This window comes from Nannobrachium achirus, assembly GCF_963921795.1.
Source record: "Nannobrachium achirus genome assembly, chromosome: 5".
NCBI lineage: Eukaryota > Metazoa > Chordata > Actinopteri > Myctophiformes > Myctophidae > Nannobrachium > Nannobrachium achirus.
The window spans coordinates 15,065,217-15,091,213 of record NC_137814.1 but is presented as its reverse complement, the minus strand read 5'-3'; the positions used below and the strand labels follow the sequence as shown (position 1 = coordinate 15,091,213).

The window sequence follows — 25,997 nt, the reverse complement described above, 5'->3', positions numbered from 1 at the left end:
TTGTATCCATCTATATTTTTGCAAACCGGGTGTAATAGAGTGAATATGTCACGGGGCATTCTGGTCCGTAACAAAACATAAAAGTTAGAAACTTTCTACAAAATGCTGGCTCCATTGGTAACCTTGCCGCGTCCAGATAGAGTGACCTTAAGAGCCTGGCGGGCTGCAGGAAGTCCGTGTAACCAGACGCCCCGGCTCCAGAGTTGGAACTATCGATCTGTTTTGGTGGGGCTGCGTCTATTAAAAAGTGCCTCTTCTCTGTTTTCCCACTAAAGCGCGGTCCTCCCTGGCTGCGCCCCTTGCCTCCTTCCGGCGGGCAGGAAAAGGAAGCCTTGGGGGAGCGGAGCACACGACGCCCCGGGTCTCTGGCGCACGCAGCGGGTCTGGTTTCTCACAGGCCCTTACAAATCGCCTCCGTTAATTATTGATGATGAGAGAAGAAGGGGAAGGATTATATAAAAAAAACAAAAACAAAACACAACTCTGTTTCCTGTTCTGAAATTGATTCCCCGTGTTTCCGTCTTTCTTTAGATTTCTCTCTCTCTCTCTCTCTCTCTCTCTCTCTCTCTCTCTCTCTCTCTCTCTCTCTCTCTCTCTCTCTCTCTCTCTATCCGTCTCCTCTCTGACCTGTGTTAAGTCCCTTCCCTCAGCGCAGCAGTGTGCAACCAGTTTTAGTTATCATGTGCTGCTAACCATGGTGGAGTTTCAGAGGTTTTAGTCAAGTGTGCCTGCCATGCAATGGCAAAACACTTATTGTAATCCGCCATACTTAAGTCAGTCATTAATTAATTTCCTTGCAAATCTCGGCACGTAATAACTATATATACATCAAAACGTGCAGCTCGGCCGGGAATAGGTTGCTATTACTTTTCTTTCCGATCCACGTTACCGTGGCGACGTAAATCGCAAAAAACCCATTGACATTGATTGAAAAAAAAAGGAAACTTTAGCGCCACATTACTCTGGCATACTTTTGCCTAGCAACGTGATTTCAACTTTAAAACGCTCACACGACTTTGGACTTTTTCCGGCCAATAGGGATGAGCTGTAATTGATTAAGCCCCACCCCCTCTGTATTCCTATTGGCTGGGCTTTAAACATCCATAACTCCAGTTCACAGCATGGTACCGTCTTGAAACTTGGCATCTAGACTTAAACGGCCAATAGGGACTTATAACTTAAGCCCTGCCAATCTTAAGCCCTGCCCCTATCTTCCCATTGGCTGAGCACAGCTATAACTCCAGTTTGCTGCATGGTATCGTCTCGAAACGTCTCGAAAAAGAGCCAATAGGAATGAGCTGTAATTGCTGAGCCCCGCCACCTCTCTTCCTATTGGCTGAGCTTTAAACATCCATAACTCCACTTCCCAACACGTTACTGGTCTCAAACTCGGTGGGTGGTCCCACAGTCCCAATAGCTAACCGCTAATGCTAAGCGCTACTTCTGTTAATGCTAAAGCTAAAAATGTTAATGCTAATGTTAAAAATGCTAATGCTAACAAATCCAATGCTAAAAATGTTAATGCAAACAAATGCTAATGCTAATGTTAAAAATGCTAAATTATGACCTTTATTGAAGGATAACCCCCTTGAGATGTAGCATCTCATTTTAGAGAGGGTCCATATTGAGCAAACACAAAACAATACATTACATGACATTACGTTACATACAATAGCACAATACATCCATACAAACACACAAGACAGGGTCTCTCCCAGAGGTTAGCCGCTCTCACCCCACCAATTCAACCCGTACATAGTGAAATTAATATGTATTCCACATCAGCAAAAGAAAACTAAGGCAAAAGCAGAAAACAAAACAAAATTAGAAACATGAGCATGGTGTTTGAAGGTGAATGAAAAGAGATTCTTTGAACAGGTTAAGGGAGGAAATTGATCTTAGAGAGCTTGGTAGGTCATTCCAATCGGCCGGGGCTTTGAATTTAAATGCGCGTCGGCCACATACCAGGGTGGTGTTGCTGGGTACCTTAAAGTAAGGGTGGACTGTATGCCTTAAGTTGTATGGGGCTGTGTAAGGTTCTAAATATTGTTTCAAGTAAGGAGGATAGTTAGAGAAAATACATTTAAAGATGAACTGCATCCAGTGAAAATGTCTACGAGATTTAGGACTTAGCCAGTTAAGGGACTCGTACATTGAGCAATGATGCGTTCTGTAGGGGCATCTCAGGATAAATCTACATAGATTGTGATATGTTACATTAAGAGGGTAAAGGACTGTATCTGTGGTATTTTGATATACTATATCTCCATAATCTAATATTGGTAAAATTAGCTGTGATATAATTCTTGTTCTAGTCTGAAGGGTGAAGCAGTGAATAGAGCGGTATAATATTTTCAGGCTGTAGTTTATTTTCTGAGTAATTGAGTTGATATGAGTCTTAAAGGAGAGCTGAGGATCAAGCCAGAGGCCCAAGTATTTGAACTCCTCAACCATCTCAAGTGGTGTACCATCTGAGAATTTGAAAGATAAGGAAAGGGAGTCAGGTCTTAGGGAGAAAAGCATACTGACTGACTTTTTTCTGTTCAGCAGCAGTCTGTTGAAATAGAACCATTCCTGAACAGAATTAAAGTCTGCCTGTAGTGTCTGCTGAATTTGTGCGATATTTGAGTTTGAGCAATAGATGACTGTGTCATCAGCATATAATTGAATGTGACTGTTGGAGCAGATTGTAGGCAAGTCATTAATAAAAATGGAGAAGAGCAGTGTCCCTAATGATGAACCTTGGGGTACGCCTTTATCCATGATCACAAAGTCTGACTGAGAACCCTGATATGAGACACACTGACGTCTATGATGGAGATAAGAGTTGAACCATAATAAAGCTTGTCTTGAAAGACCAATAGCGTATAACTTGTCCAAGAGGAGATAGTGATCGACCATATCAAAGGCCTTAGAAAGGTCTATAAATATTGCACCCGTTGACATGCTATCGCCAAATGATGAAAATACATCGTTCGTAAATTTCAGAAGAGTAGTGGTTGTGGAGAATTTGGGTCTGAAACCAGACTGAAATGGAGATAAGATATTGAAGTCATTGAGGTAATTGGATAATTGGTTAAAGATCAATTTTTCAAATATTTTTACTATGCTATTGATAATAGAAATGGGTCTGTAGTTATTCAGATCGTGAGGATCACTGCCTTTATGTAATGGGGTGACTCTGGCACATTTCCAGGCTGATGGGACTTCTCCTGTGGATAAGGATAAGTTAAATAAATCAGATAGAGGATATGCCAAAATATGAGGTGCCATTTTAATGAACCTCATATCCAAGCCATCTGGCCCAACACCACTTCCTGACTTCAAGTCACGAATAGCCCGTTCAACATCAAGTGGATAGATTGTTCTGAAGGAGAAAGAGTTGTCACGTCTGGGGATGTTAGGAGGAGCATGAGAATAAGGTGGGTCTGATAGTAGTGAGCTGCAGACAGAAGAGAAGTGCTGGCTAAACGCATTACAAATTGTAGAGGGATCGTCAGTTAAATCATTATTTACTCTGATACAATTAGGACTTTTATTGCCTTTATTTAATATGCTATTCATTTTGTTCCAGAATTGTTTGGGATTATTGTAGTTATTGTTTAAGCAATCTTTAAAATAATTAGATTTAGCATTTCTTATTTTGGTTGTGCATGTATTCCTTAATTGTTTATAAATATCCCAATCAACAGGATCATTTGTAGTGCGATATTTTGTCCAAGCCCTATCTCTCTGTTTAAAAAGACTTATGAGCTCACCACTAATCCAAGGCAGGTGTCTGCCTTTGACCTTGATTGTTATCCATGGGGCATGTCTGTCAATAACATTGATCAATTCAGTGTAGAAAAATGTCCAGGCATCTTCAACAGATGGTATTAGTTGAAACCTGTTCCAATTGATTTCAATCAAATCACGAGTATAAAGTTCAGTGTTCATATTTTTAAATTTTCTTACTTTGATATATCTTGGTGGTAGTCGAGGTATTTTAATTTTCCAAACACAATAGATAATAGAATGATCACTGAAACAGTCAGACAGAACCCCCGATGATACAATCCTATCAGAATGGGTGACAAGTATCCAGTCTAATAAAGACTTTGTCAGGTGAACAGGATCTGTTCTGGTCGTCTCGCTTATAAGTTGGGTAAGATTTGCGCTGTTGATAAGGTTACGTTCTCTGGAACAAGATCGATCAAGGTAGTTCCGGTTGAAGTCACCTAAAATCAGGGCTTCGTTTGAGTGTTCTAAAGAATTAATAGTGGACAAAATACAATTAATAGATTCAGCGGGAGCATCGGGAGGTCTGTAGACACTTCCTATAGTCAGATGTTTGTTGTCATGGAAACGTATTTTGATAAATATGGATTCAAAGTGCATAGGCTTCACATTAGGTGTAACAAGCTCAGAGGACAAATTTGATGAGACATAAATGGCCACTCCTCCTGCCCTCGAGCCTCTATCTGATCTATACAGCATATAATTATCTAACTGAACATCGTTGTCAGCGATAATATTAGATAACCAAGTCTCAGACATTGTAATTACACTAGGTTTGTTATAAGCCACCCAAGCTCTCAAACGATCAATTTTGAGAAATAAACTTCTAATATTCACATGTATAACATGTAAACCTTTCACAGTATTCATTATACACAAATAAGATTATAGGAATATTCATTCATGGGTATACAAGAGAAAAAGAAGAACATTGAGAGGGCTGATGGTGGAGAGCAGCACGGGAGCACACACACACACACACACACACACACACACACACACACACACACACACACACACACACACACACAAAACAAAAAACATGAAGACACAAACATACACAAGCGGAAAACAAAACTGAAAAACAAAAAATACAAAAACAAGACTGGCCCAATAACCCCTGGTCCCTAAGGCCCAAGGATTTGGATGAATAAGCCAGAGCCTACCCTGAGCTCTGTCTGCTTCAATAGTAAAACGAAAATATGTAGACCTATGTAGCTCAATTCTAAATTAACAATTGCTAAACTAGAGGTTAATACCAGTATACACACATCAGAGCTTAATTACGGGGGCCGAAAACAAATCTCAGATGAAACAAGTCATATATTAACTAAATACAATCAATAACCCCGACACAAGTCAACGTTATTAATTATATTTAGCCAATAGTCAGCTAAATAAAAAGAAATACGAAAGAAAATAATAATGGGTAATAATAATAATAGTAAAATAAAAATAATAATAGGTGTAATAAGGGTAATAATAATAACAGTAATAATACTATATTAGTAGTAATAGTTATGTCACTGAAAAGGGATAGGGAAAAATAAATAATACCCTCAGTATAATCAAGAGAAAAGGGTGAATAAGAGAATTAGACATAGTCGAACTCAAAAGAGCAAAACGTATTTTAGTATTTCCCCTAGTATAGCACTGAAGACACTACATTCCAACAAATTGCGACGTACGTTGCTACTTTACAGCAGGAAACGACTTGCTTTACGGCAAATAAATAGCTAGCCTAACCCCAGCAGTAGCACAAATTAAGTAAAAGTCAAAACAAGTGACAGAAACAAAGTGATTCCACAAGTTAGTCATAAGTCACCATTTGCAAAGTGACAATGTCATCATAGACCATGAAGAGAGGCTTCACAGTACTTAGTAAAAGATCTACGTCGGACTTTGTGGCTACACTTTGCAGCAGTTTACGACAGTTTGCTTTACGGCAGTTCAAAACTAGCCTGAGACGTCACGCTTTACGGCAAACAGACAGTCAGCCCTGCGTGTTGGACAACTTGGATGTACCAGACAGTACGTGAGCGAAAACAAAACAAAGAATATATAAAGCAAACTGCATCCACAAGTTAGCTCGAGTCACCACTTACATTCATAGTGCTAATGCTAATGCTAAAAATGTCAATGCTAATATTAGAAATGCTAATGCAAAAAATGCTAATGCTAATGCTAGAATGCTAATGCTAGCTAATGCTAATGTTAAAAATGCTAAAGCTAATGCTAATAAAATGCTAATGCTAAAAATGTTAATGTTAAATCTAATGCTAAAATTGTTAATGTTAAAAATGCTAATGCTAATGCTGAGAGTTAATGCAAAAATGCGAGCTGCAGGCACACTTAAAATGTCATAGCCATTTTCTTTTCTAGTTATCATGTGCTGCTAACCATGGTGGAGGTTCAGAGGGAGGAAATGACTAAGGACCGTCTCCAAGCAGACACTGGTGTTTATGGACCCTGCAGCTCACATACATTTGGTTTATATTCCAAAAGAAAATCTGCCTCCGCTCACTTTGCGTTTGCCTCTCTTGCCCCCCCCCCCCCCCCCCCCCCCCAAACGCCACTCTCCTTTCCTCACCTCTCCCTGCTTCTCGCTATAGCTGTGCTGTTCTTTCCCTCACCAAACCGTCTCTCCTTTTCTCCTCTTTCACTCCCCCACCGGCCGTGCTCTCTCTCTCAGGGACGTGCAGAGAATGTTAGAGAGGCAGGGGCTGAAATTTCGAAAAGGGCCTTTTGATGAAAATATCGAAAATAGCAGACCTCCAAGCTGAGCTTGGAGGTCGGCTATGTTCAATGCTTTATTTCTACACAGAGAGGGCAATTCTTTCAACATAAGATGCTGCATTCAAGTTCAGGAGAGTTTGGACAAGGCAATTCTATTGAACACTGCCTTCAGGTATGGCACGGAAAGAGGGCAGTTGCAATTCTTTCACGATAGTAAAAACTGCATTCATGATCTGGAGAGGGCACTTTTTTTTACAGACGGATAAAAGGGCAGGGGCTCAAGCCCCCTTTGATGTCTATGTGTGCACATGCCTGCTCTCTCCATCTCTCTTTCCCTCTCTCTTTCTCTCTCTCTCTCTCTCTCCCCCTGGCCCTCTCCTGAGTCTGTCTCTATCCCTGTCTATACCTCTCCCCTCCCTCTCCCCTTCTCTTTCATCTTCTTCTTGTCTCCTTCTGTTATTCCCCCAACCCTCTCTGCTCGCTCTCTCTCTCTCTGTCTCTCTCTCTCTCTCTCTCTCTCTCTCTCTCTCTCTCTGTCTCTCTCTCTCTCTCTCTCTCTCTCTCTCTCTCTCCCTCTCTCTCTCTCCCTCTCCCTCTCCATCTCTCTCTCTCCTGCTCTCTCTCTCTTCACGTCAGCCCCTTGCTGCCCTCCTCAGCCTCGCATAACTCAATTCCCCCCGGTTCTTACATCTTTTTGCACTTAGACGCCGCTTGTGTAACTTACGAGATGTGTTCCCTGAAAAATAAACTGTTTTTGAAGCTGTGTCCACCAAACATCCATCCCCCCAACACCCCCCCCCCCCCCCCCCCCCCCCGCATCCACTCTGCGAAACAGCAACAGCTTCTGAGGAATTCGTAATGCCGCCGCGTTTTGCAAATCACTTCCCGAACCATGGCAGATAGTGTGACAGGACTGCCGGTGTACCCTGCTGCTGGCACTTCCAAATCAGCATTGTGTACATTGCTGACTGTGGTCCCCTTGTCTTCCCCCCCCCCCCCCCCCCTCTTCACCAAATCTATCCACGGAGAATAGCCAGATCTAAAAGCTCTTACAAGATCGTTAAGCTTGTAGATAAGCTATTTTCAGTGAATGTATTCCTCTTATGCAGTGTTCGCCTATTATGTAGTGTTAATTCCGTCGACTAAAACTATGGCGGAAAATTTTCATCGACTACCTTTTTTCACTGAAGAAAGCGAAATAAATACGTAGTGAAACTTAGGGAATAAGAAGTTAGTGAAAGATTGTGAGCAAACCTATGACTATATATATTTCTAAAGCGATCGTTTGTAACTCAAATCTTTGCTTCTGTTTTTTTTTTATTGATTGAAGAATTTATTAGAAGTTTGCAATATAAAAAAGTACAGTTTCATGACAGTACAAATCACTGGTACAAGGTCAACTAAAAGGAGATCCTAGAAAGCCGAGGCTTATTTCCACAGGAACCACACTTCAAGTATCTCATATAACATTGAAAGACAGATGGATAGAACATACTTTATCTAGGATAATATCAGTTTCAAAAGCATAACATCAAATACAAATGCAGAAAAGAAAGAAAAAAGGGGGGGGCATGGGGGCTTAGTCTATTTACAAGTCTCGGGTAGCAGCTGTCTGAAGGTGACTTTTCATACCAATTTTGAAGGAGGCTAGGGATTTGCTCTCCTTTAAGGCTTGTGGAAGGGCGTTCCACATGTTGATGGTATAGCAGGAGAACGAGTTAGCGCCTTGTTTAGTGTTAAATCTACGTTGATGATGATTAGTGGAGCTGCCTCTGGTGTTGTGATCGTGAACATCCTTGACCTTTAAGAAGTAGTTTGCCAGGTACATGGGTATCTTGGAGGTGTAGTGAATCTTGTACACCAGGCCCATTGCAAGATGCTGTACTCTGTCAGCTACTTTGAGCCACCCCACGCTTTCGTGGTGATGATCGGTAAGGTGGGTCAGAGGTGGAAGACCAAGCACAACCCTAATTAGTTTGTTCTGGGCTGTTTGGAGCTTTAACTTTAAGGCAGCTTGGGCGTCGCGATACCAGACAAGGACTCCGTAATCAATGAGGGGCCCGATAAGAGCACCTCCTAGTGTCTTTCGAGATTCGTTGGTTGACCTTTTTGATTACCTTGGTAGTCATTTTTTCACTGGATAGGTTAGCCTCCAGGATGCAACCCAGGTAGCAGATGTGTTTTTTTCTTTCAATCACAGTGTCACCTACTTTAATTGTGAAGTTCTCAACTAGGCTAAGTTTCTGACTAGATCCAAAGAGGATACATTCAGTTTTACCTAGGTGAATTGAGAGTCTGTTGTCATTGAGCCAGGTGCAGATCATGTTTAGTTCACAGTTAAGGGCCTTTTCAACCTGCAATATATCTCTGCCTGAGACTAGGAGAGCCGAGTCATCCGCGAACAGAAATAGATTGCAGTCACAAGCAGATGACATGTCGTTTACGTATATTAAGAACAACAGTGGTCCTAGTATACTCCCTTGAGGTACTCCACAGTTTACAGGGAGGGGGGGGGGGGACAGGGTTCCACCATCTGTTCCCTCCCCACCAAGTAAGAGTGCATCCATCTCACTGCTGTGCTGTCAAGACCAATAGCTTTGAGTTTTTCAATTAGAATAGGATGATCGACGGTGTCAAATGCCTTCTGGAGGTCCAGCATGACCATGCCGCAATATTTGCCATCGTGAATTTCACATTTGATTTCAAATAGATGAGGCATGTATCTGTGGAATGGGACTTTCTGAAGCCAGACTGGAACTAGATCAGTTTATTCTCTTCAAGATATTTAGCCACCTGTTCATAGACAATTTTTTCCATTACCTTAGAGATGGAACTAAGGATTGAGATTGGCCTGTAGTTACCAGGGTCAAGTTTACTGCCTTTTTTGTGCAGGGGGGTTACCTTAGCTAATTTGAAGTCATGGGGGACATAAACCTGCATGATATATAGATTAATAATGTGGGTAATGATTGGGGCAATGGTGGCAGCTGAGTCTATGAGAAATTTGGGGGCGATTTTGTCATGGCCAGCAGCCTTGTATTGAGGTAGGGTGCGCAGTTTTTTAAACACTTCATCAGTTGTCACCGTGGCAAGTTTAAAGTTGTCTTTGCATACCCCAAGGTTCCTGTAGAATTTCAGGAGGTGCCTAACACCAAACAGCCCAGATGGAGCGGGCAGTTTATTGACCAGATTTTTGGTCATGGAGGTGAAGTAGATGTTGAGGTTTTTGGCTACATCAAGACTGTCAGTGAGGAGGGTGATGGGAGTTTGGATGGATATGTTGCCGGCTATGGATCTAAGTTTAGCGCCACAGCCTAGCTGGGTTTTAAATAGCTTCCATAGGTCTCGTGGTTTGTGGATGTTTTCCTCAACTTTCTCATCCAAGTAGTTTTTTTTGGCAGAATGGATTAAGGAGGTTGTCCGGTTTCTCAGTTTATTAAACTCTAAACTGACTATTTGGAGTTTGGCTTCAAGGTGTTTATTGGGGCCTTTTTTTAGCTTGTGATTACATTTGCGTTTCTCAGAGTATTTTTTGTCTCTGAGTTTTATTGATTCACAGATATCCGAATTCCACCATGGCTGTGAGTCGGCTTTAACCCTGACCCTACGCAAAGGAGCCACTTCGTCTAGAGTAGTGTTGAAGACGGATTTAAAGCCCAGCCAGGCTTCATCGACCTGAGTGCTAGCTAATATTGGGGACCAGTCTGATTTCTCCAGTTTGAGATTAAAGGCTTCGCTAGAGTAGGTTTTGAGGTTTCTAGCTTCGACTGTTTTGTGGCCGTCAGCTTTGGACTTATGTATTTTACGGGTGCAGTCAATGAAATCATGGTCGCTTAGATCACCACATTCAATAGTCCCACTTGCGGTGACTTTAGATTTGTCTGTGGTTACAATGAGATCTATGGTGGTTTGAGAGTTATCTGTAACCCTAGTTGGCTTGGTGATGAGCTGAGTGAAACCCTGTTGATTACATAGCTTATTGAACTTTTTGAAGAGAGGAGCTTCTTTACGAAGCATGTCTATGTTCCAATCGCCAATAATGTATTTTTCAACATTGTCCACTGGTGCTAGGCTCTCCTCCAGTAACTCACAGAAATCATTTTGGTCGGGTGGTCTATAGATGGCACAGATTAGTATGTTTTTAGCTTTCTTAAGAATCACTTCCACCCATACAGTTTCTAGAGAGCTGTGTTGTAGGTCAGGGCGGGGGATAAACTTAATACTGTTATGAACAAACATGCATACACCACCACCAAATCTATTTCTATCATTTCTAATGACCAAGTAGTTATCAATTTCGATCTCAGAGTCAGATATAGAGTCATCAAGTTTGGTCTCTGAGAAGGTTATAAAATGGACCTTACCTAAACATTTGCTTGATTTGTTCAAATTTAGCAAACAAACTGTTAACAGTTTGGCTGCCACGGGAGGGATATACCGCCCGACACTTCCTGCGCAATCTTGCCAATTAAAAAGTTGGGAGGGATATACCGCCCGACCCTTTTTTTTCATATTACAGTAGTACAGTGTTGGATCTATGCGGTAACCAAGATACAGCCCTTTTGGACGATGGGACGGTCGTCATGCATGACAATTCAGTGGCGTCAGTTCAGAACAAGCTAAGGTATGGCAACATGACTGGTGTCTGGTGAAGACACCAGTCATGTTGCCATACCTTAGCAACAGGCACGATGAAAAGTACATTTTTATTATTTCCCCCTGTCAAGGTATGGCAGCTGCATACCCCTGCCATACCCAATTGACGCCCCTGCATGACATCACACGCTCATTTGGCCAAATTCAAGCATGCTGGTTGGCCGGTTCCCCCCAGAAACAAGGGTCTCAAAGAGTTCAGTGACTTTTACCGTGGACACACAGCAATCAGAGGGAGAGAGAGATATATTGAGAGAAAGAGCGAGAATCAGAAGCAGCAGAGAATTTAGTTATAAAATCATTAGATTTAGTATTATTTAGAGACATAGGCAGCCGAATCATGCCCCGCATCCCGTGGTCTCTCCCCGCGCCGGGTCAGCGGAGTGGCGACATGTCGGAATGGAGAGCGACACCCCCCCGCGCCATGCCCCGTGGACAGTCTGACTCTGGACACCAAGCCCGCAGTCAACGGCGGTGGCCGGCGCTCTTCCACGATCGGTTCATCAGCGACTAGCGAGGGCCTCTGCTGCTACATCCACTGCCTCGATTTTGGATCTGGCGGCGAGAAGAGCTCCTACGGGCGATCGGTTCATCGAAGGCCTCGGCTGGTAGGATCCACGGCCTCGATTTTGGATCTGGCGGCGAGAAGAGCTCCTACGGGCGATCGGTTCATCGAAGGCCTCGGCTGGTAGGATCCACGGCCTCGATTTTGGATCTGGCGGCCAGAAGGCAGAGCACCGATTGCTGCCGTTTCACCCCGCGCCCTGTAGGATGCACTGCGAACCCGGTAAGCGTTACAAACTTTATGTTCTCTGTTTCACTTTGTTCTATACGTCTGTCTTTCAATGTTATATGAGATCAGTGCTGTGGTCTACCTGTAACGGTAACGCACGTATACGGGGTCTGCTGTCGGACTTGGCCGACTTGTGACACCCTCGCGGGCACAGGGCGCCGCCAGCCGCTGGCCTCTATACCTCCGTGATGGAGGAAAAATAAAATATGAATAGCGTCTGCCCTCTTGAACCTTTCAAAGTAGCGTATTTGATAGGGATTATGCACAATAGCGTCTGCCCTGGCCAAACGAATAGTGGGTGATCGTCTAGAACACACCACTGAGATGCATAAAGTGTGGTTCCTGTTGAAATAAGCCATGAATATGTAGCCTACTTCTTTCTAATGCAAGCTTGTAATACATTCTTCAATCAATCAATAAGCCTGACCTGCTATTGTTTTTTTTTCACGTAGGGTGCATTTGGTTATATTATACAATTCAATTCAATTCAAAGGAGCTTTATTGGCATGAGAAAACATACGTTTACATTGCCAAAGCAAGTATAACAAATACAATAAAAAAAACAGTTGAAAATGGGGAACATATATACAGTTGGAGGGGGTACAGCATTGTGACATTTTATATATATACAGGGTACAAATAGCAGCATTATTTTCCTACATAAAGGTATCAGCTCTGTTTCATACTGTATGTGCAGTAGGTCTAGATGTCAATCCATGGTTTGTAGTAGCTGTAAGTTCCACCAACTTCTTCCAGTAAGAATACATTTCTTTATAGTTTAGTTTTTTATCGTGTGTGTATACCTAGATAGATAGTTTAGTAATACAATCTGTGTGTGTGTGTGTGTGTGTGTGTGTGTGTGTGTGTGTGTGTGTGTGTGTGTGTGTGTGTGTGTGTGTGTGTGTGTGTGTGTGACATAATAACCTATCAAATCGATCTACAAATCTACAGTAGTTATGTCAGTCTATAGGCTCTGCCAGCAGAGCCAATAGACTGGCATAGCTGTAGATTTGTATCAAAGCAGAGCCCATAGAATTCAGTGGCCACGTATATATACATACATTTGAAATTATTTAGACTAGTGAAAACAGCCGATCTACAAGCACACAACGCCTCGCGGTGCGAGGCGTTGTGTGCTTGTAGATCTGCTGTTTTCAGACGTATACAGACGTATCATTTAGTATTTTTTTTTCTTCTATCATATACAGGGCCCGTGGAGTCTGACTGGATGGAGGAAGGATGGGATCCCACAGTCTACCCATTCCCTGCTACGCCATGAGCTGCTGGAGACGATCTGCAACCAGACCAATGACAACGCAGAGGACAGTATGATGGCGGAGATAGCAATAGCGGAGGAGTCAGGTCAGGTCACTGTAAGGTTCGCTTCCTGGACCAATGTCACTCTATGGGAGCTGAAGAACTTCTGGGACTTCTCTTCCTCGTTTCCCAGAACAATGAACACACACGAACACACACACACACGCACACACACACGCACGCACGCACGCACGCACGCGCGCACACACACACACACACACACACACACACACACACACACACACACACACACACACACATACACATACACATACACACACACACACACAGGGTGAACCGTACCATCTAGTGGCCAACTACAAATAGACATTGTTGTGCTGCCTGCCTTAGAATACAGTACTTTATTTTGACTTTTATATTCTTTTATTTATTCTTTACTTGCTGCACATTTATTTTATTTTACTTTTGTGAAGTCATATTTGTGATTTTTTTTTTTTTTTTTTTAAATATTTGTAAATATTGTTGAACATAAATATGTTCATGCTGGATGTGTGAGGTACTCACCAGGGTTAGGGTTCGATGTTGCCATAAAATAAAAGGTTGACATCGCTTTTCTGACTTTTTGTCTTCCTGACCTTCTAGACCAGGTAAAAACACAGTGAATTCACAGTGCATAGTTCTATCAAACTGTAAGACAACTTCCACCTTCTGAGTCATTCCATACTTTTTCACTTTGCCCCCTTGAAACTAGACGATGGTACAATATTTTTTAAACTTTTTTTGCAGAGAATGAAAGCTGGTTTCACATTCTTTCTGTCAAGGGTACTTGTGTTCCGTTACCATTTACCAATTTGTCGCTATGGCTTCCTAAAGTTTTTTTTCTTTGAACTCAAATATCTCAGAATCTAGATTTCTGAGGTTATTGACTGGTTTGCGCAGTGCGCACTCTCGAGCACCTATCTCCAAAACCGCTCACCGAAATCACTCCAAAACTTTTTTGGTAAAAAAAAAAATCCTCTTTTACCAAACCTCCCATTTTTGTTCCGATGTGAATATCGGATCATTTTCAATATATTCCCTGGAATCGGGGCAGAATGAATGGGACCTAATGGTGGCATTGGTCAGGGTGGGGGGCCGGGGGGGTCTGGCAGTCAAAGTGTTAATGTTTAAGTGCAAAATATGAATTCCTCTTTTCAAGAAACGGCTGATAATATCCTTGGAAGTGGTGTTTACTTCGGCGTCGGTGGGGGAGGGGGGGTTGGCTGTGGTCTCAGGGGGCTTCAGAGGGGACAATGGGGTCTCTGTGTACAGTTGGGGGAGGGGGTGGTGGGGGGATGTGGTAACTGACTTGACCCAGGTTGAAAAAAGCGTTCGGGCCTTCGCGGTCAACCAACGTGGAGCAGAGTTAATGTAGACTCTGTTCTGGGGTGCTGGGTCCACGAGGGGGTCCGCCGGGTCCATGAAGGGGTCCGCCGGGTGCGTCTGCAGGTCGGGTGGGCCGCCGGGGTCCGGTGTTGCGTGACTTGCGTCGATGATGCTGGTCTCGTGCCGAGCTAGTCATCCTGGTGCGATCGCCGAGAGTTCACCGGGGGTCCGTAAGTCAGGGGGTCCTTCGACGATCCGTGAGTCCGCGGAGGCGACTGCCGAGTGATCGTCGGTGGTCCGCTGGTCAGGACAGCTGGAGTAGCCCGCTGTTGGTCCCGCGGGATTCGCCGGTGACGAGCTAGCTAAGTTAGCAACATTAGCTACGCTGATCAATGGTGGAGAAACAATGGCAGCTAGTCTTCGGGTCATCTGTCGGGTAGCTACAGGCCCTGGATTTAATTCTATATCTCCTGATTGCAGTAATAATAAGAAGATCAAAGATCGACTCATACAACCATTCAGGGATTTGTCTCTTTTGTTCCGGTTAGCAGTCAGCAACGATTGAATTACATAAGATCCAAAGCTCGGGTGCTTAGCTGCCGTTTTGGCAAGAAGGAAGAACTCACTGTGTTTTTCGTCCGATTTGTCCATTTCCCATAAATGATTCTTGTATTCCAGTGGTGTTAGAATCTGTGGTGATTTATAGCATAAATCCGTGATCCATAGTAGAAATAGAAGAAAGTGTGGGATGAACCAAGCCTTTGGTGTTTTGGTTCCGGAGCGAGAGCGAAAAGCAATGCGACTTCGACTTGCCATGGTGATGTCCGGAAGCGAATGGGGGTCAATGATTTATAGCGACATACGTTTCAGAATGGGCCTTGGGTCTTAATGTGGTTCAGAGGGCCTGTGTTTGATGAGATAAACACTAGGCTTGTGGCTTTGTTTTACGGCTGGATTCAGTTAATGATTTGTAACACCCACAATGAAGGGGACGGGACAACTTATAGCCCTGAGGGACTTGGGGAAGCTTTTTCATTCAGTATTTACCAGTGGTGGAAAGCATTTCCAATTTCCAGTGTTTTAACTCCACTACAATAATTTGAAAACGTTAGTGTCTAGTTACTTTGTAGATTTGGATTATTATTACAAAGCATACAATAACCACATCAGCCCCATATGGAATTCGGCCATTTGGAAATAGACGATCTACAAGCTCACAATGTGTCACGATGAGACACGTTGTGAGGTTGTAGATCTGCTATTTTCAAAAGATCTTTACACATTCTATTTGAAATGGGATATTCTGCATATTGAAATACTTTCGACTTAGTACATTTTGATACCAATACAACATGTTGTGTTTCAGACTTTTACTTAAGTTGTAACAGAGCATTTCTACATTACAGTTACTGGACATCGGCCCCGCTATACCACCAACACCTGGGGCTGTGGCCACCGTGCCTAGAGGCCCCGGGCAGCGGGACACCGGCCCGAGGACATCGCAGGCTCCTGAGGCTGACTACACCGAGCCCAGAAGTCTCTTGGAAGGAGCTGGGCCGCTGGACATCGGCCCCGCTATACCACCAACACCTGGGGCTGTGACCGCCGTGCATAGAGGCCCCAGGAAGCGGGACAGAGGCCCAAGGACATCGCAGGCTCCCGAGGCTGTGGCCGTCGTGCCTAGAAGTCTCATTAAAGGAGCTGGGCCGTCATCTGGGACATCATCATCATCATTAGCTGGGGTGGCCACCGTGTCTAGAAGTCTCTGCACCGGAGCTAGGCCGGTGGCCACCAGCAAGAATAATCCAGCTCTGGACAATGACACAACACGGTCCCCCCCTCACCCGCAACCCCCAAAGCCACCGATGGCTAAGGTAAAATACAGAAACCCAGTCTTTAAAAAACACAGAAAATGTAAATTCTTTAAAACACTAAACCAAGCTAAAATTGTGTGGGACCCCTTATGTAAACCCAAAGGTTTGTTCTGTGGCCATCTAAACATCCAAAGTATGGTAAATAAGCACAGTGAACTAGAAAATCTGCTTGTAAACTCTAACATTGACTGTTTAGGACTGACGGAAACATGGTTAAAGCGGTCATCCCCAGATGCCTTAGTGAGCATGCCTGGTTACAAGGTGTTCAGAAGGGACAGAGTAACTGGAAAGGGTGGGGGGGCCTTGCTTTATATCAAGAACACCTTACAATGTAAGCAAATTGTATGGCCCACTGAGATCCAGGCCGAATGTGTAGGTGTAGAAATTACACTATCCTCAGAGATGAAGTTCACTCTAATTTGCTTATACCGTCAGCCATCAGCTAAAGTAGAAGTATACGACCAGCTAAAGACCATCCTCACGGCGTGTGATTTTAATCAAGAAGTAATACTAATTGGTGATACAAATGTTAACTGGGACGATAAAAAAATAAGGAAAAATCTTAAACTGGTAACAGACCACTATAATCTGACCCAATTAATAGAGCAACCTACAAGAATAACCAGTCACTCAGCAACCAAGATAGATTTACTGTTTTCAAATAAAGTGGAAAGAATCGCTAAAACATTTAACTTCGTGACAGGTCTCTCTGATCACAACATAATATTCTTTTCCAGAAAACTCTCAAAACAGGCGTTTAGCAAAGCTCAGTCCCAGCCTATAGTCAAAACAATCCCAAAACATCTGCAACATAGCCTTGAGGTTGCCCTACAAGGGCTAGAGTGGGATGATCTACACTCATGTGATGATGTTGAGACCGGATGTAATATCCTGCTTTCCAAAATTGGCAGGGTAATGGAATCTTTCACCAGAGGTGGTAACCAGAGGAAAGTGAGAAAAATTACTCTACCTTGGGTCGATAAAAAATGTAGAGATCAAATGAAAACCAGAGATTTACTGCTTAAAAAGGCATTAAAATCTGGCCTGACAACGGACAGACAGCTATTCACACATGCTAGAAACAAAGTCACAAATTTCTTAAGGAGGGCTAAAGCTGGATTTTATATCTCCATCATAGAGAGTGCCAGAGGAAATGGAAAAAAAGTGTGGGAATACATAAATAAACTGACAGGGAAATACTATAAGCAGGATAATAACAACTTAGAACTTAAAATAGATAATGTCCTGGTGAAAGATCCCCACACGCTTGCTAGCAATCTAATGCTGTTTTTTCTAAACTCTGTGTATGAAATCACACAGTTGTTCAGACCCTCTAAGTTTGTTTCACGCCCTATTCAAAATGATCTCCCCATTTTTAATTTGGAGGAAGTCACAGAAAACGAGGTGACAAACATTGTCAGATCACTGAAAGCATCCAAAGCTAAAGATGCACACGGGCTTGACACAAACTTTCTTAAAACAAATATTGTATCTCTGGTGGCACCAATCACACATCTGGTAAATCTGTCCATAAGAAAATGCACTGTCCCAACTCAGTGGAAAGCTGCTGTTATAACACCTATATTCAAATCTGGCTCAAAAACGGACATATCAAACTATAGACCCATAAGCATCTTACCTGTTATATCAAAAGTGGCTGAAAAGTGGATTGTAAAGTCTATTGTTAAACATCTAGACAAAGGCTACACCCCTCTGCATCCTATGCAGTTTGGGTTTCGAGCCTTCCACTCCACTGAGTCAGCAAATTGCTTATTCATTGAAAAGCTAAAGTGTGCTTTGAACAAGGCCCCCTGCGCAATGGCAGTATTTTTAGATTTCAAGAAAGCATTTGACTCTGTCAGCCATCAGGTCCTCTTGTCCAAACTAACACATTTCAACTTGTCCCCAGAGGCCATCAAATGGTTTACATCATACCTATCAAATAGAGAACAGTGTGTAAGCATAAATGGCATCAAGTCTCCTTATCACACTTGCTCGGTTGGTGTCCCCCAGGGATCAATAGTAGGACCAATTCTGTTTTCTCTGTTCATAAACGACCTACCTGATGTATGTAAAGATGTACATATCCAGATGTACGCAGATGATGCGGTTATACTGACTCATGGAAAGAGCTATGCAGAGGTGTCAACGGTTTTAACTTCTGTTCTGACCAGCGTTCAGGACTGGCTTACAGACTCATGCCTGCTCCTGAATGCAAAAAAGACGGTCTGCATGGCTTTTTCCAAGAGACCAGTTGTGATGGAGTCATCAAATGTGTTTCTGGGTGGAGAGGAACTTGAACTTGTGCCAGAGTTCAAGTACCTCGGGGTCATGTTAGACTCAACCCTAACCTTTAAAAAACATGTAAAAAAGGTTACAAACACAATCAAGTTCAACCTTCAGAACTTTAAACAAATCAGACCTTGTTTGGCAGTTAGTGCTGCTAAATCTTATCTCCAATGCATGATCCAATCACACATTGAGTACTGTTTCACAAACTGGTCTTGCACAGGTATAACGATTCTCAAACCCATTGAACAGCTATATAAGAGTGCGCTTAAGGTATTCGATAGGAAACCCCGCTCATATCACCATTGTAATATTCTTCAGAGGTACCGTTTTTTGAGTTTCGCTAATTTTAAGGTATTTAAACAGGTCAGTATCATATATAAGACCCTAAATGGTCTATGCCCACCTCCCCTAAAGGAATTCATAAAAAGGAAGCCCGATAGAGGACTCAATACTAGAGCAATCACTAGAGGGGATTGCGAAGTACCGTACCGGGTAACCGCTTTTGGAAAAAACACCCTTTCAGTACAGGGATGTTCAATCTGGAATGACCTACCTCTAACAATAAGAGACTGTTTGTCATTTCCATCCTTCAAGTTCAATCTAAAAAAATGGTTAGTTGACAATCAAACCTGTGACCATGTATAGTTTTAAGAGTACAGCCCATGTCATGTACGTATATTTTTAAACTTTTCTTTTCTAATGTAGGGTACTGTTAGTAATATGTGTTGTTTTTGTTGTTTTCTCTTGGCTGAGGAAAAATAGTATTTGTATGTATGTTCTTAGGCGCCCTCTCCTAATGTAGGGTTACTGTTTGTTGGTATGTATTGTTTTGTCTTCATGTGGGGACTACGGATGAAATTTAGCATTCTTGCTAATTCCGGCTTATTTACATTGCTTTCATGTAGTGTTCATTAATATGCATTGTCCCGTCTAAATAAACAAATAAAGTAAAGTAAAGTAACTTAAAGGAAAATTCCAGAATAAAACATATTAATCCTTAATCAGCCTTTTATCACGTATGTACATACCTGGTATGATGGATTTTTATCATAGTCCTTCCAGTTTTTACTTCTCCTGGACTCCTCAGATCTCTCTCCCACAGCCAAAACGGCGGTCAATTGTGGTTCTCCCAAAGCGCTAATTTTCACCGCTGCAAAGTTACTTTTTTCTTCATAAATCTGCTATTTATAGTTCAAAGAGAGCCAGTAATCCACTGTTTTCTCGCGGGTTGAGGGAAATGGCCGTTGTTGACATGATCCCAATAGTACTCACAGAAGAAGAATGAAGTCTCGCGTCTCGCGTGATTACCGCGAATGAAAGACACGTTTCTGTGGTCATGAGGTACTTTTTACCTAACGTTTATTTGGTGAGGCATTGCAGAATGTCTTGAGGAAAATACGATTATTTTGTGATTATATTGTAGCCTACATTGTTTACAAATAATAATACACGTCAAAGTTATTTTATAAGTAATTCCATAAATAAATAATAAATAAAATCGAAGAAATGTATTGAGGAAAAAATAAAATAAATAAAGGTAATAGAATTACCTTATGACTACAGGAAGTCCGTTAAAATGCTTTGTTATGAATCCTTCTCAGTCATATTACTAGATTCTAGCGATCAATAGACTAACTAGATTATATTCTTCTGCTTTCTTATTTTTTATATATATACCACGATGCCTTGTTGTGTACATACTGGCTGTAATAACTCCAGGAGAAAGCTTTCTTTTGCGCTAAAGAAAAAGCTAAAGGAAACGCGGTAATCACGCGAGACGCGAGACTTCATTCTTCTTCTTAAGTACTATTGGGATCATGTCAACAACGGCCATTTCCCTCAACCCGCGAGAAAACAGTGGATTACTGGCTCTCTTTGAACTATAAATAGCAGATTTATGAAGAAAAAAGTAACTTTGCAGCGGTGAAAATTAGCGCTTTGGGAGAACCACAATTGACCGCCGTTTTGGCTGTGGGAGAGAGATCTGAGGAGTCCAGGAGAAGTAAAAACTGGAAGGACTATGATAAAAATCCATCATACCAGGTATGTACATACGTGATAAAAGGCTGATTAAGGATTAATATGTTTTATTCTGGAATTTTCCTTTAAGTCCAAAAGGTGAGTACCTTTCCCACCACTGGTATTTGCTTGTTGAAAGTGATTTGGATCAGTAGCCACAGCTCAGCAGCCCCCATGCTGAAAACATTTGGGGCCTGAGCTCTGCAAACACAACCAGATCCAAACACTTGTGAATGACGGATAACTGGGGGAATTAGTGTGGCTGCGGATGCACACGCACGCACACACGCATGTACACGCGCACACACGCACGCACGTATACAAACACACACACACACACACACACACACAGAGGCTGTTTTCGGTGTTTGAATTCCATGATGGTCATAAATTACACTTTGATCCTGAATCATATTTCCCTCTGAGCTGCTGAGATGGGCTTAGTGCACACTGTGTGTCTGCGTGTGTGAGTGTGCACGTGTGTGTGTGTGTGTGTGTGTGTGTGTGTGTGTGTGTGTGTGTGTGTGTGTGTGTGCGTGCGTGCGTGCGTGCGTGCGTGCGTGCGTGCGTGCGTGCGTGCGTGCGTGCGTGCGTGCGTGCGTGTCCAGCCATGATAGTGGCCAGAGTCATGCACATCCATGCACCTCCGCCAGAGAGAGGAGCTCAACACTCTCCTGACCTGGTGTTGTCGTGGAGTTCTGGATCAACCAGCGCGGCACTCGGTGCCACGCTGTGAGCTTGTATATCTGCTATTTTTCAATAGCTAAAGTATAAAATAATTAAGGCTCCTCCACCTTGGGGCCCTAGTAACTCAATCAATCAATCAATCAATCAAAGTTAGTTATCGTTTTACCAGTTTAAATGTTGTAGCGGTGACGGGCGGCACCAACCTGTCGGTGAAGGTCAGCTGGCTCTGCGGGGGCGCGGCCGCGGACGCCTCCCGCTTCCCCGCCTTGCTGGCGGGGAAGGGCGGCTGGCGGTGCACGCGGTAGAGCAGGGGCCGGCAGCCCGAGCACCGCGGGCTCCGGGGCCCCGAGGACAGCATGGCGGCGTCCACCTCCATCTTCTCGTCGAAGGTGCACAGCTTGACGGCCGCCACGGCGGCGCCGTGCGTGTCCAGGCGCAGCGTGAGCGGCGTGTCGCAGAACACGTGCTGCGCGCCCAGGTCCATGGTCTCCCCCGTTGCCGTGATCAGCTCCACGTTGGCTATGGCCGGGTTGTCTGAGATGAGACCAAAGGCATGGACACATTGAATCTAGTGGTGGTAAAAGTACTTTCGTTTTCTTATTTTTACTTAACCCATTTAGGCCTAGAATTATTTAATGCTTTAACTAGTAGATGAAAAAATAGTAGATATACAAGCTCACAGCGAGCTTGTAGATCTGCTATTTTAGAAAAATCATGATTTTTGAATATATATATTCTTTTTTAAAAGGAACATTTGTAACTCAAATATTTGCTTCTGGGTGGTCCCTGGAACAACATATTTTGAGATTGGGGGTCCACGGCCAAATGCATGTAATTTTGGGGGTCCTTGACATGAGAAAAGTTTGAGAACCACTAATTTAGAAGAAGGATTTAGAAGACATTTATAGAATCGGGTCAGACTTGCACACATGTTCACGATTTTTTTGCTTGCAGCGCGGCACCGAGTGCCGCGCTGCGAGCACTCGGTGCCCATTGTGTGCGCGAGGGTTCCCTTTCACGGCCGCCGAAAGTCTTTTCTTTCACGCAGAGAAGAAAAAAAAATACAACCTTGATGACGCGACAACAGGCTGTTTTGACCAAACGCGCCATATGGGAAAAGGAACCGAGATATATCCATTTTTCTGTAGCCAAGAACTCAATGGGCGCTGGAAGTCACCGGATGTAGTAAAATTTCGCGAGATATCATGGGAAACAGTCTTTTCGCTCACTCTCGGACGCGGTATAGCGGCTTGTAAATATTGGGGACCCAAATGCATTTGCTGCTTCCGATTGGTCTGTGGTGCGGGGCGGTACAAATACACCAGTGTGTATTGGCTGGCCGATGACGTAGCTACCCTAACCCCAATCTGATTCATTGGAACAATGAACAACATCCACCTTGGGCCCTAGCAACTCAGTCCCACTCCCCCCCCCCCCCCCCCCCGCCCCCCCCTTAAGGGACAGGGGATTTGCCTGGTAAAAAAATGAATACATAAATAAAAAAAATATTATTTACGCCAGAACCAAACACATGGAAATGATCCCACTCTAAATGCAGCACAGAGATCATCTTGTTTTGTTAACAATTACTGTATTGACACGCTAAAGCAAGTTTGGACACGGTTTTGGATTAACAACAAAATAAATCAGCTTTGACAAAAAAATAAATGTGTAAAATGATCTGTGTCAAAACAAATTCACCTCTAAAGTGGTTTCAGACTGCATGTGATGCTAATGCGTTAGTTACGTGTTTACAGAGCACCAATGGATAGCCGCATGTCTGTTGTCAATTAATAAGTCATTTTTGTGTGGTACACAGCTTAAGTCCTCGCTCAGAGACAAAGCAAAGTCAAGATATTTCTCACGAAATCTGCCAATCCCTAATAGACAGATGGAGATGATTGAATAGTGGTATACACATACTCACGCTGTGTAGAATATTAAAAACCCTTCCTAAAGTAAATTGGCCTTTCCTTTTACAAAAGACTTCAGAGGTTTCAAGGCCTCAGAAAGTCATTTCTATCCTCCCATTATCTGCATTAGTCATTTATTATCATATTTTCTGCATTAGTCATTTATGTCTGGAGAGGTTTATAATGTTTTCTTTTGTTTTTGTCAGACCAGGGGGCCAACCAGTTTGGGTCTAAGATGCTTGCTTACTTACTGACTGACTGACTGACTGACTGACTGACTGACTGACTGACTGACTGACTCACTGACTCACTGACTCACTGACTCACTGACTCACTGACTCACTGACTCACTGACACCCCGTAGATCAGGGGTGAGCAACTGTGATGATGGAGAGGGCCATTATATTGTCAGACTCACTCCAGAGGGCCACAATGATTATAGGCCAGTTCAAAATATCCAAAATAGCCGATCTATAAGCTCAAAACGCGTCGCACCGAGCTTATAGATCTGCTATTTCTTAATTGGAATCCTGAATTATTTTGAGCTATTTTTATTATTATTGTTTAATTTCAAATGCATTATGTTCTTATGTTAACTCATTTTGTGCCCCAGAAATTAACGGATTAAAATGTCCAGAGTGCCTCTCGCTGGCTCCATAAACGGCCAGTCTCTTATTTTGAAGGCCAGAAGTCCATAGCTTAAACACTTCCGGTTTGACGTCATCGCGTCATTCACAGGAAGCGGTCATCGTCCACATGGTGTTGTGTAATGGCGGAACAGAGCTTTTCAACATGTGTTTTATTAGCGAGCATCTATTGCCATCCTCGCTTTGAAAGTGTTGTTTGGAGATAATGGACAAAGATGAGATTCCCCGTCTGCCTCAATGTTATGGGATTACTATTTTGTACTCGTGGATCCGTGATGATGATAAATCAGCGAGGGAGATCGTCTCGGGACCTTCCGCGCATGTACCCGGTAGGATAACCGCCGTTACAGTAATATTTTACTTTTCGCGAGACATCTCGCGATTGGCACTGCGAACATCAAAGGGAATTTCGCGAGATATCTCGGGAAAGGCACTAAATGAGTGAATACAAAAGACTTGTAATAGTCATTAAGCTACTAATATAGACTGAAATAATTAAAGTGGGTCATGTTTGCATGTTTGGAATAGTTTTTTTGGAAATGTTTTGAAATCAATAATATATCAGTATTCCAATATTAACATGAGGGCCGCAGTAAGTGAAGGTGAGGGCCGCATGTGGCCCCCGGGCCGCCAGTTGCCCAGGTATGCCGTAGATGAAACATGACAGACTTACGTACATTCCCTACACGTGCACCATGCACTGATTGAGTGATGGAGTTACAGCAGGGGTCTTCAACAGGGGGTCCGGGACCCCTAGAGGGTCGTCAGAGTTACCACAGGGGGTCCTCCAAATCTTTGTGTGATAGAAACCTTTTTTCTCCTTTTTTATATTAACCACTTGAACCCATATTCTGTCCATATTCTGAGAACTTTAGCCAAAAATAGCCGATCTACAAGCTTATTTTCGGCAAAGAGCTTTGGTGTAGAGGGGAAAAAGAGCAGATTGAGTGAAAGGTCAAGTATCGACGGTTCAAGTGGTTAAATATCTGAAAACACAAATTGACATGAATCCAAAATACACTGATGATTGTGCTGTCAATGAAACTATATGGAATCTATGAACAGGTTGCGGGGGTCCCTGCTTCATCTCTCTCTCAACTAAGGGGTCCTTGACCTGAAAACGTTGAAGTCCCCTGCCGTAGATGATACATAACAGACTTACGTACGTTCCCTACACATGCACCATACGCTGATTGAGTGATGGAGTTACAGCAGGGTGAGCGTACCTGTGGATATGTAGGTGACCCAGAGGGTGAGCGTACCTGTGGATATGTAGGTGACCCAGAGGGTGAGCGTACCTGTGGATATGTAGGTGACCCAGAGGGTGAGCGTACCTGTGGATATGTAGGTGACCCAGAGGGTGAGTGTACCTGTGGATATGTAGGTGACCCAGAGGGTGAGTGTACCTGTGGATATGTAGGTGACCCAGAGGGTGAGCGTACCTGTGGATATGTAGGTGACCCAGAGGGTGAGTGTACCTGTGGATATGTAGGTGACCCAGAGGGTGAGCGTACCTGTGGATATGTAGGTGACCCAGAGGGTGAGTGTACCTGTGGATATGTAGGTGACCCAGAGGGTGAGCGTACCTGTGGATATGTAGGTGACCCAGAGGGTGAGCGTACCTGTGGATATGTAGGTGACCCAGAGGGTGAGCGCTTGCGGGACCACCGGGTGCAGGAAGTGCAGCGTGAGCGTGCAGCCCTCGGTGTCGGGGCACGGTGACGTCACGTTGGTGTCGTACAGGCTGAGCTCGGGGCTCCACGCCTGGAGGCTGGGCTCACAGGGCTGCTCCACGTCGGGCGGCCCTGCCATGGTCAAAACAAACACGCATTAAGGAGAGAAACACATAGATAAACACATATTAACCCATTTAGGCCTAAAGAAACGCCTAATATTTTAAAAGATTAGCACAAAGTTTCACGATTTTTCAAAAATAGCAGATCTACAAGCTCGCAGCACGGCA

General features: G+C 43.4%; 1 protein-coding gene across 1 annotated transcript in view; it reads right to left on the bottom strand.

Annotated features, from left to right (window-relative positions):
- The window catches only part of pappa2 (pappalysin 2), a gene marked incomplete at both ends in the record, with an annotated part of 196,915 nt that overhangs the window by 104,210 nt on the left and 66,708 nt on the right, over window positions 1-25,997 (bottom strand). The window contains 2 exons of the mRNA XM_080725573.1: window positions 21,678-22,008; window positions 25,657-25,839. Of these exons, the coding sequence (XP_080581699.1) occupies window positions 21,678-22,008; window positions 25,657-25,839 (514 nt within the window). The remainder of the gene's footprint in view (window positions 1-21,677; window positions 22,009-25,656; window positions 25,840-25,997) is intronic.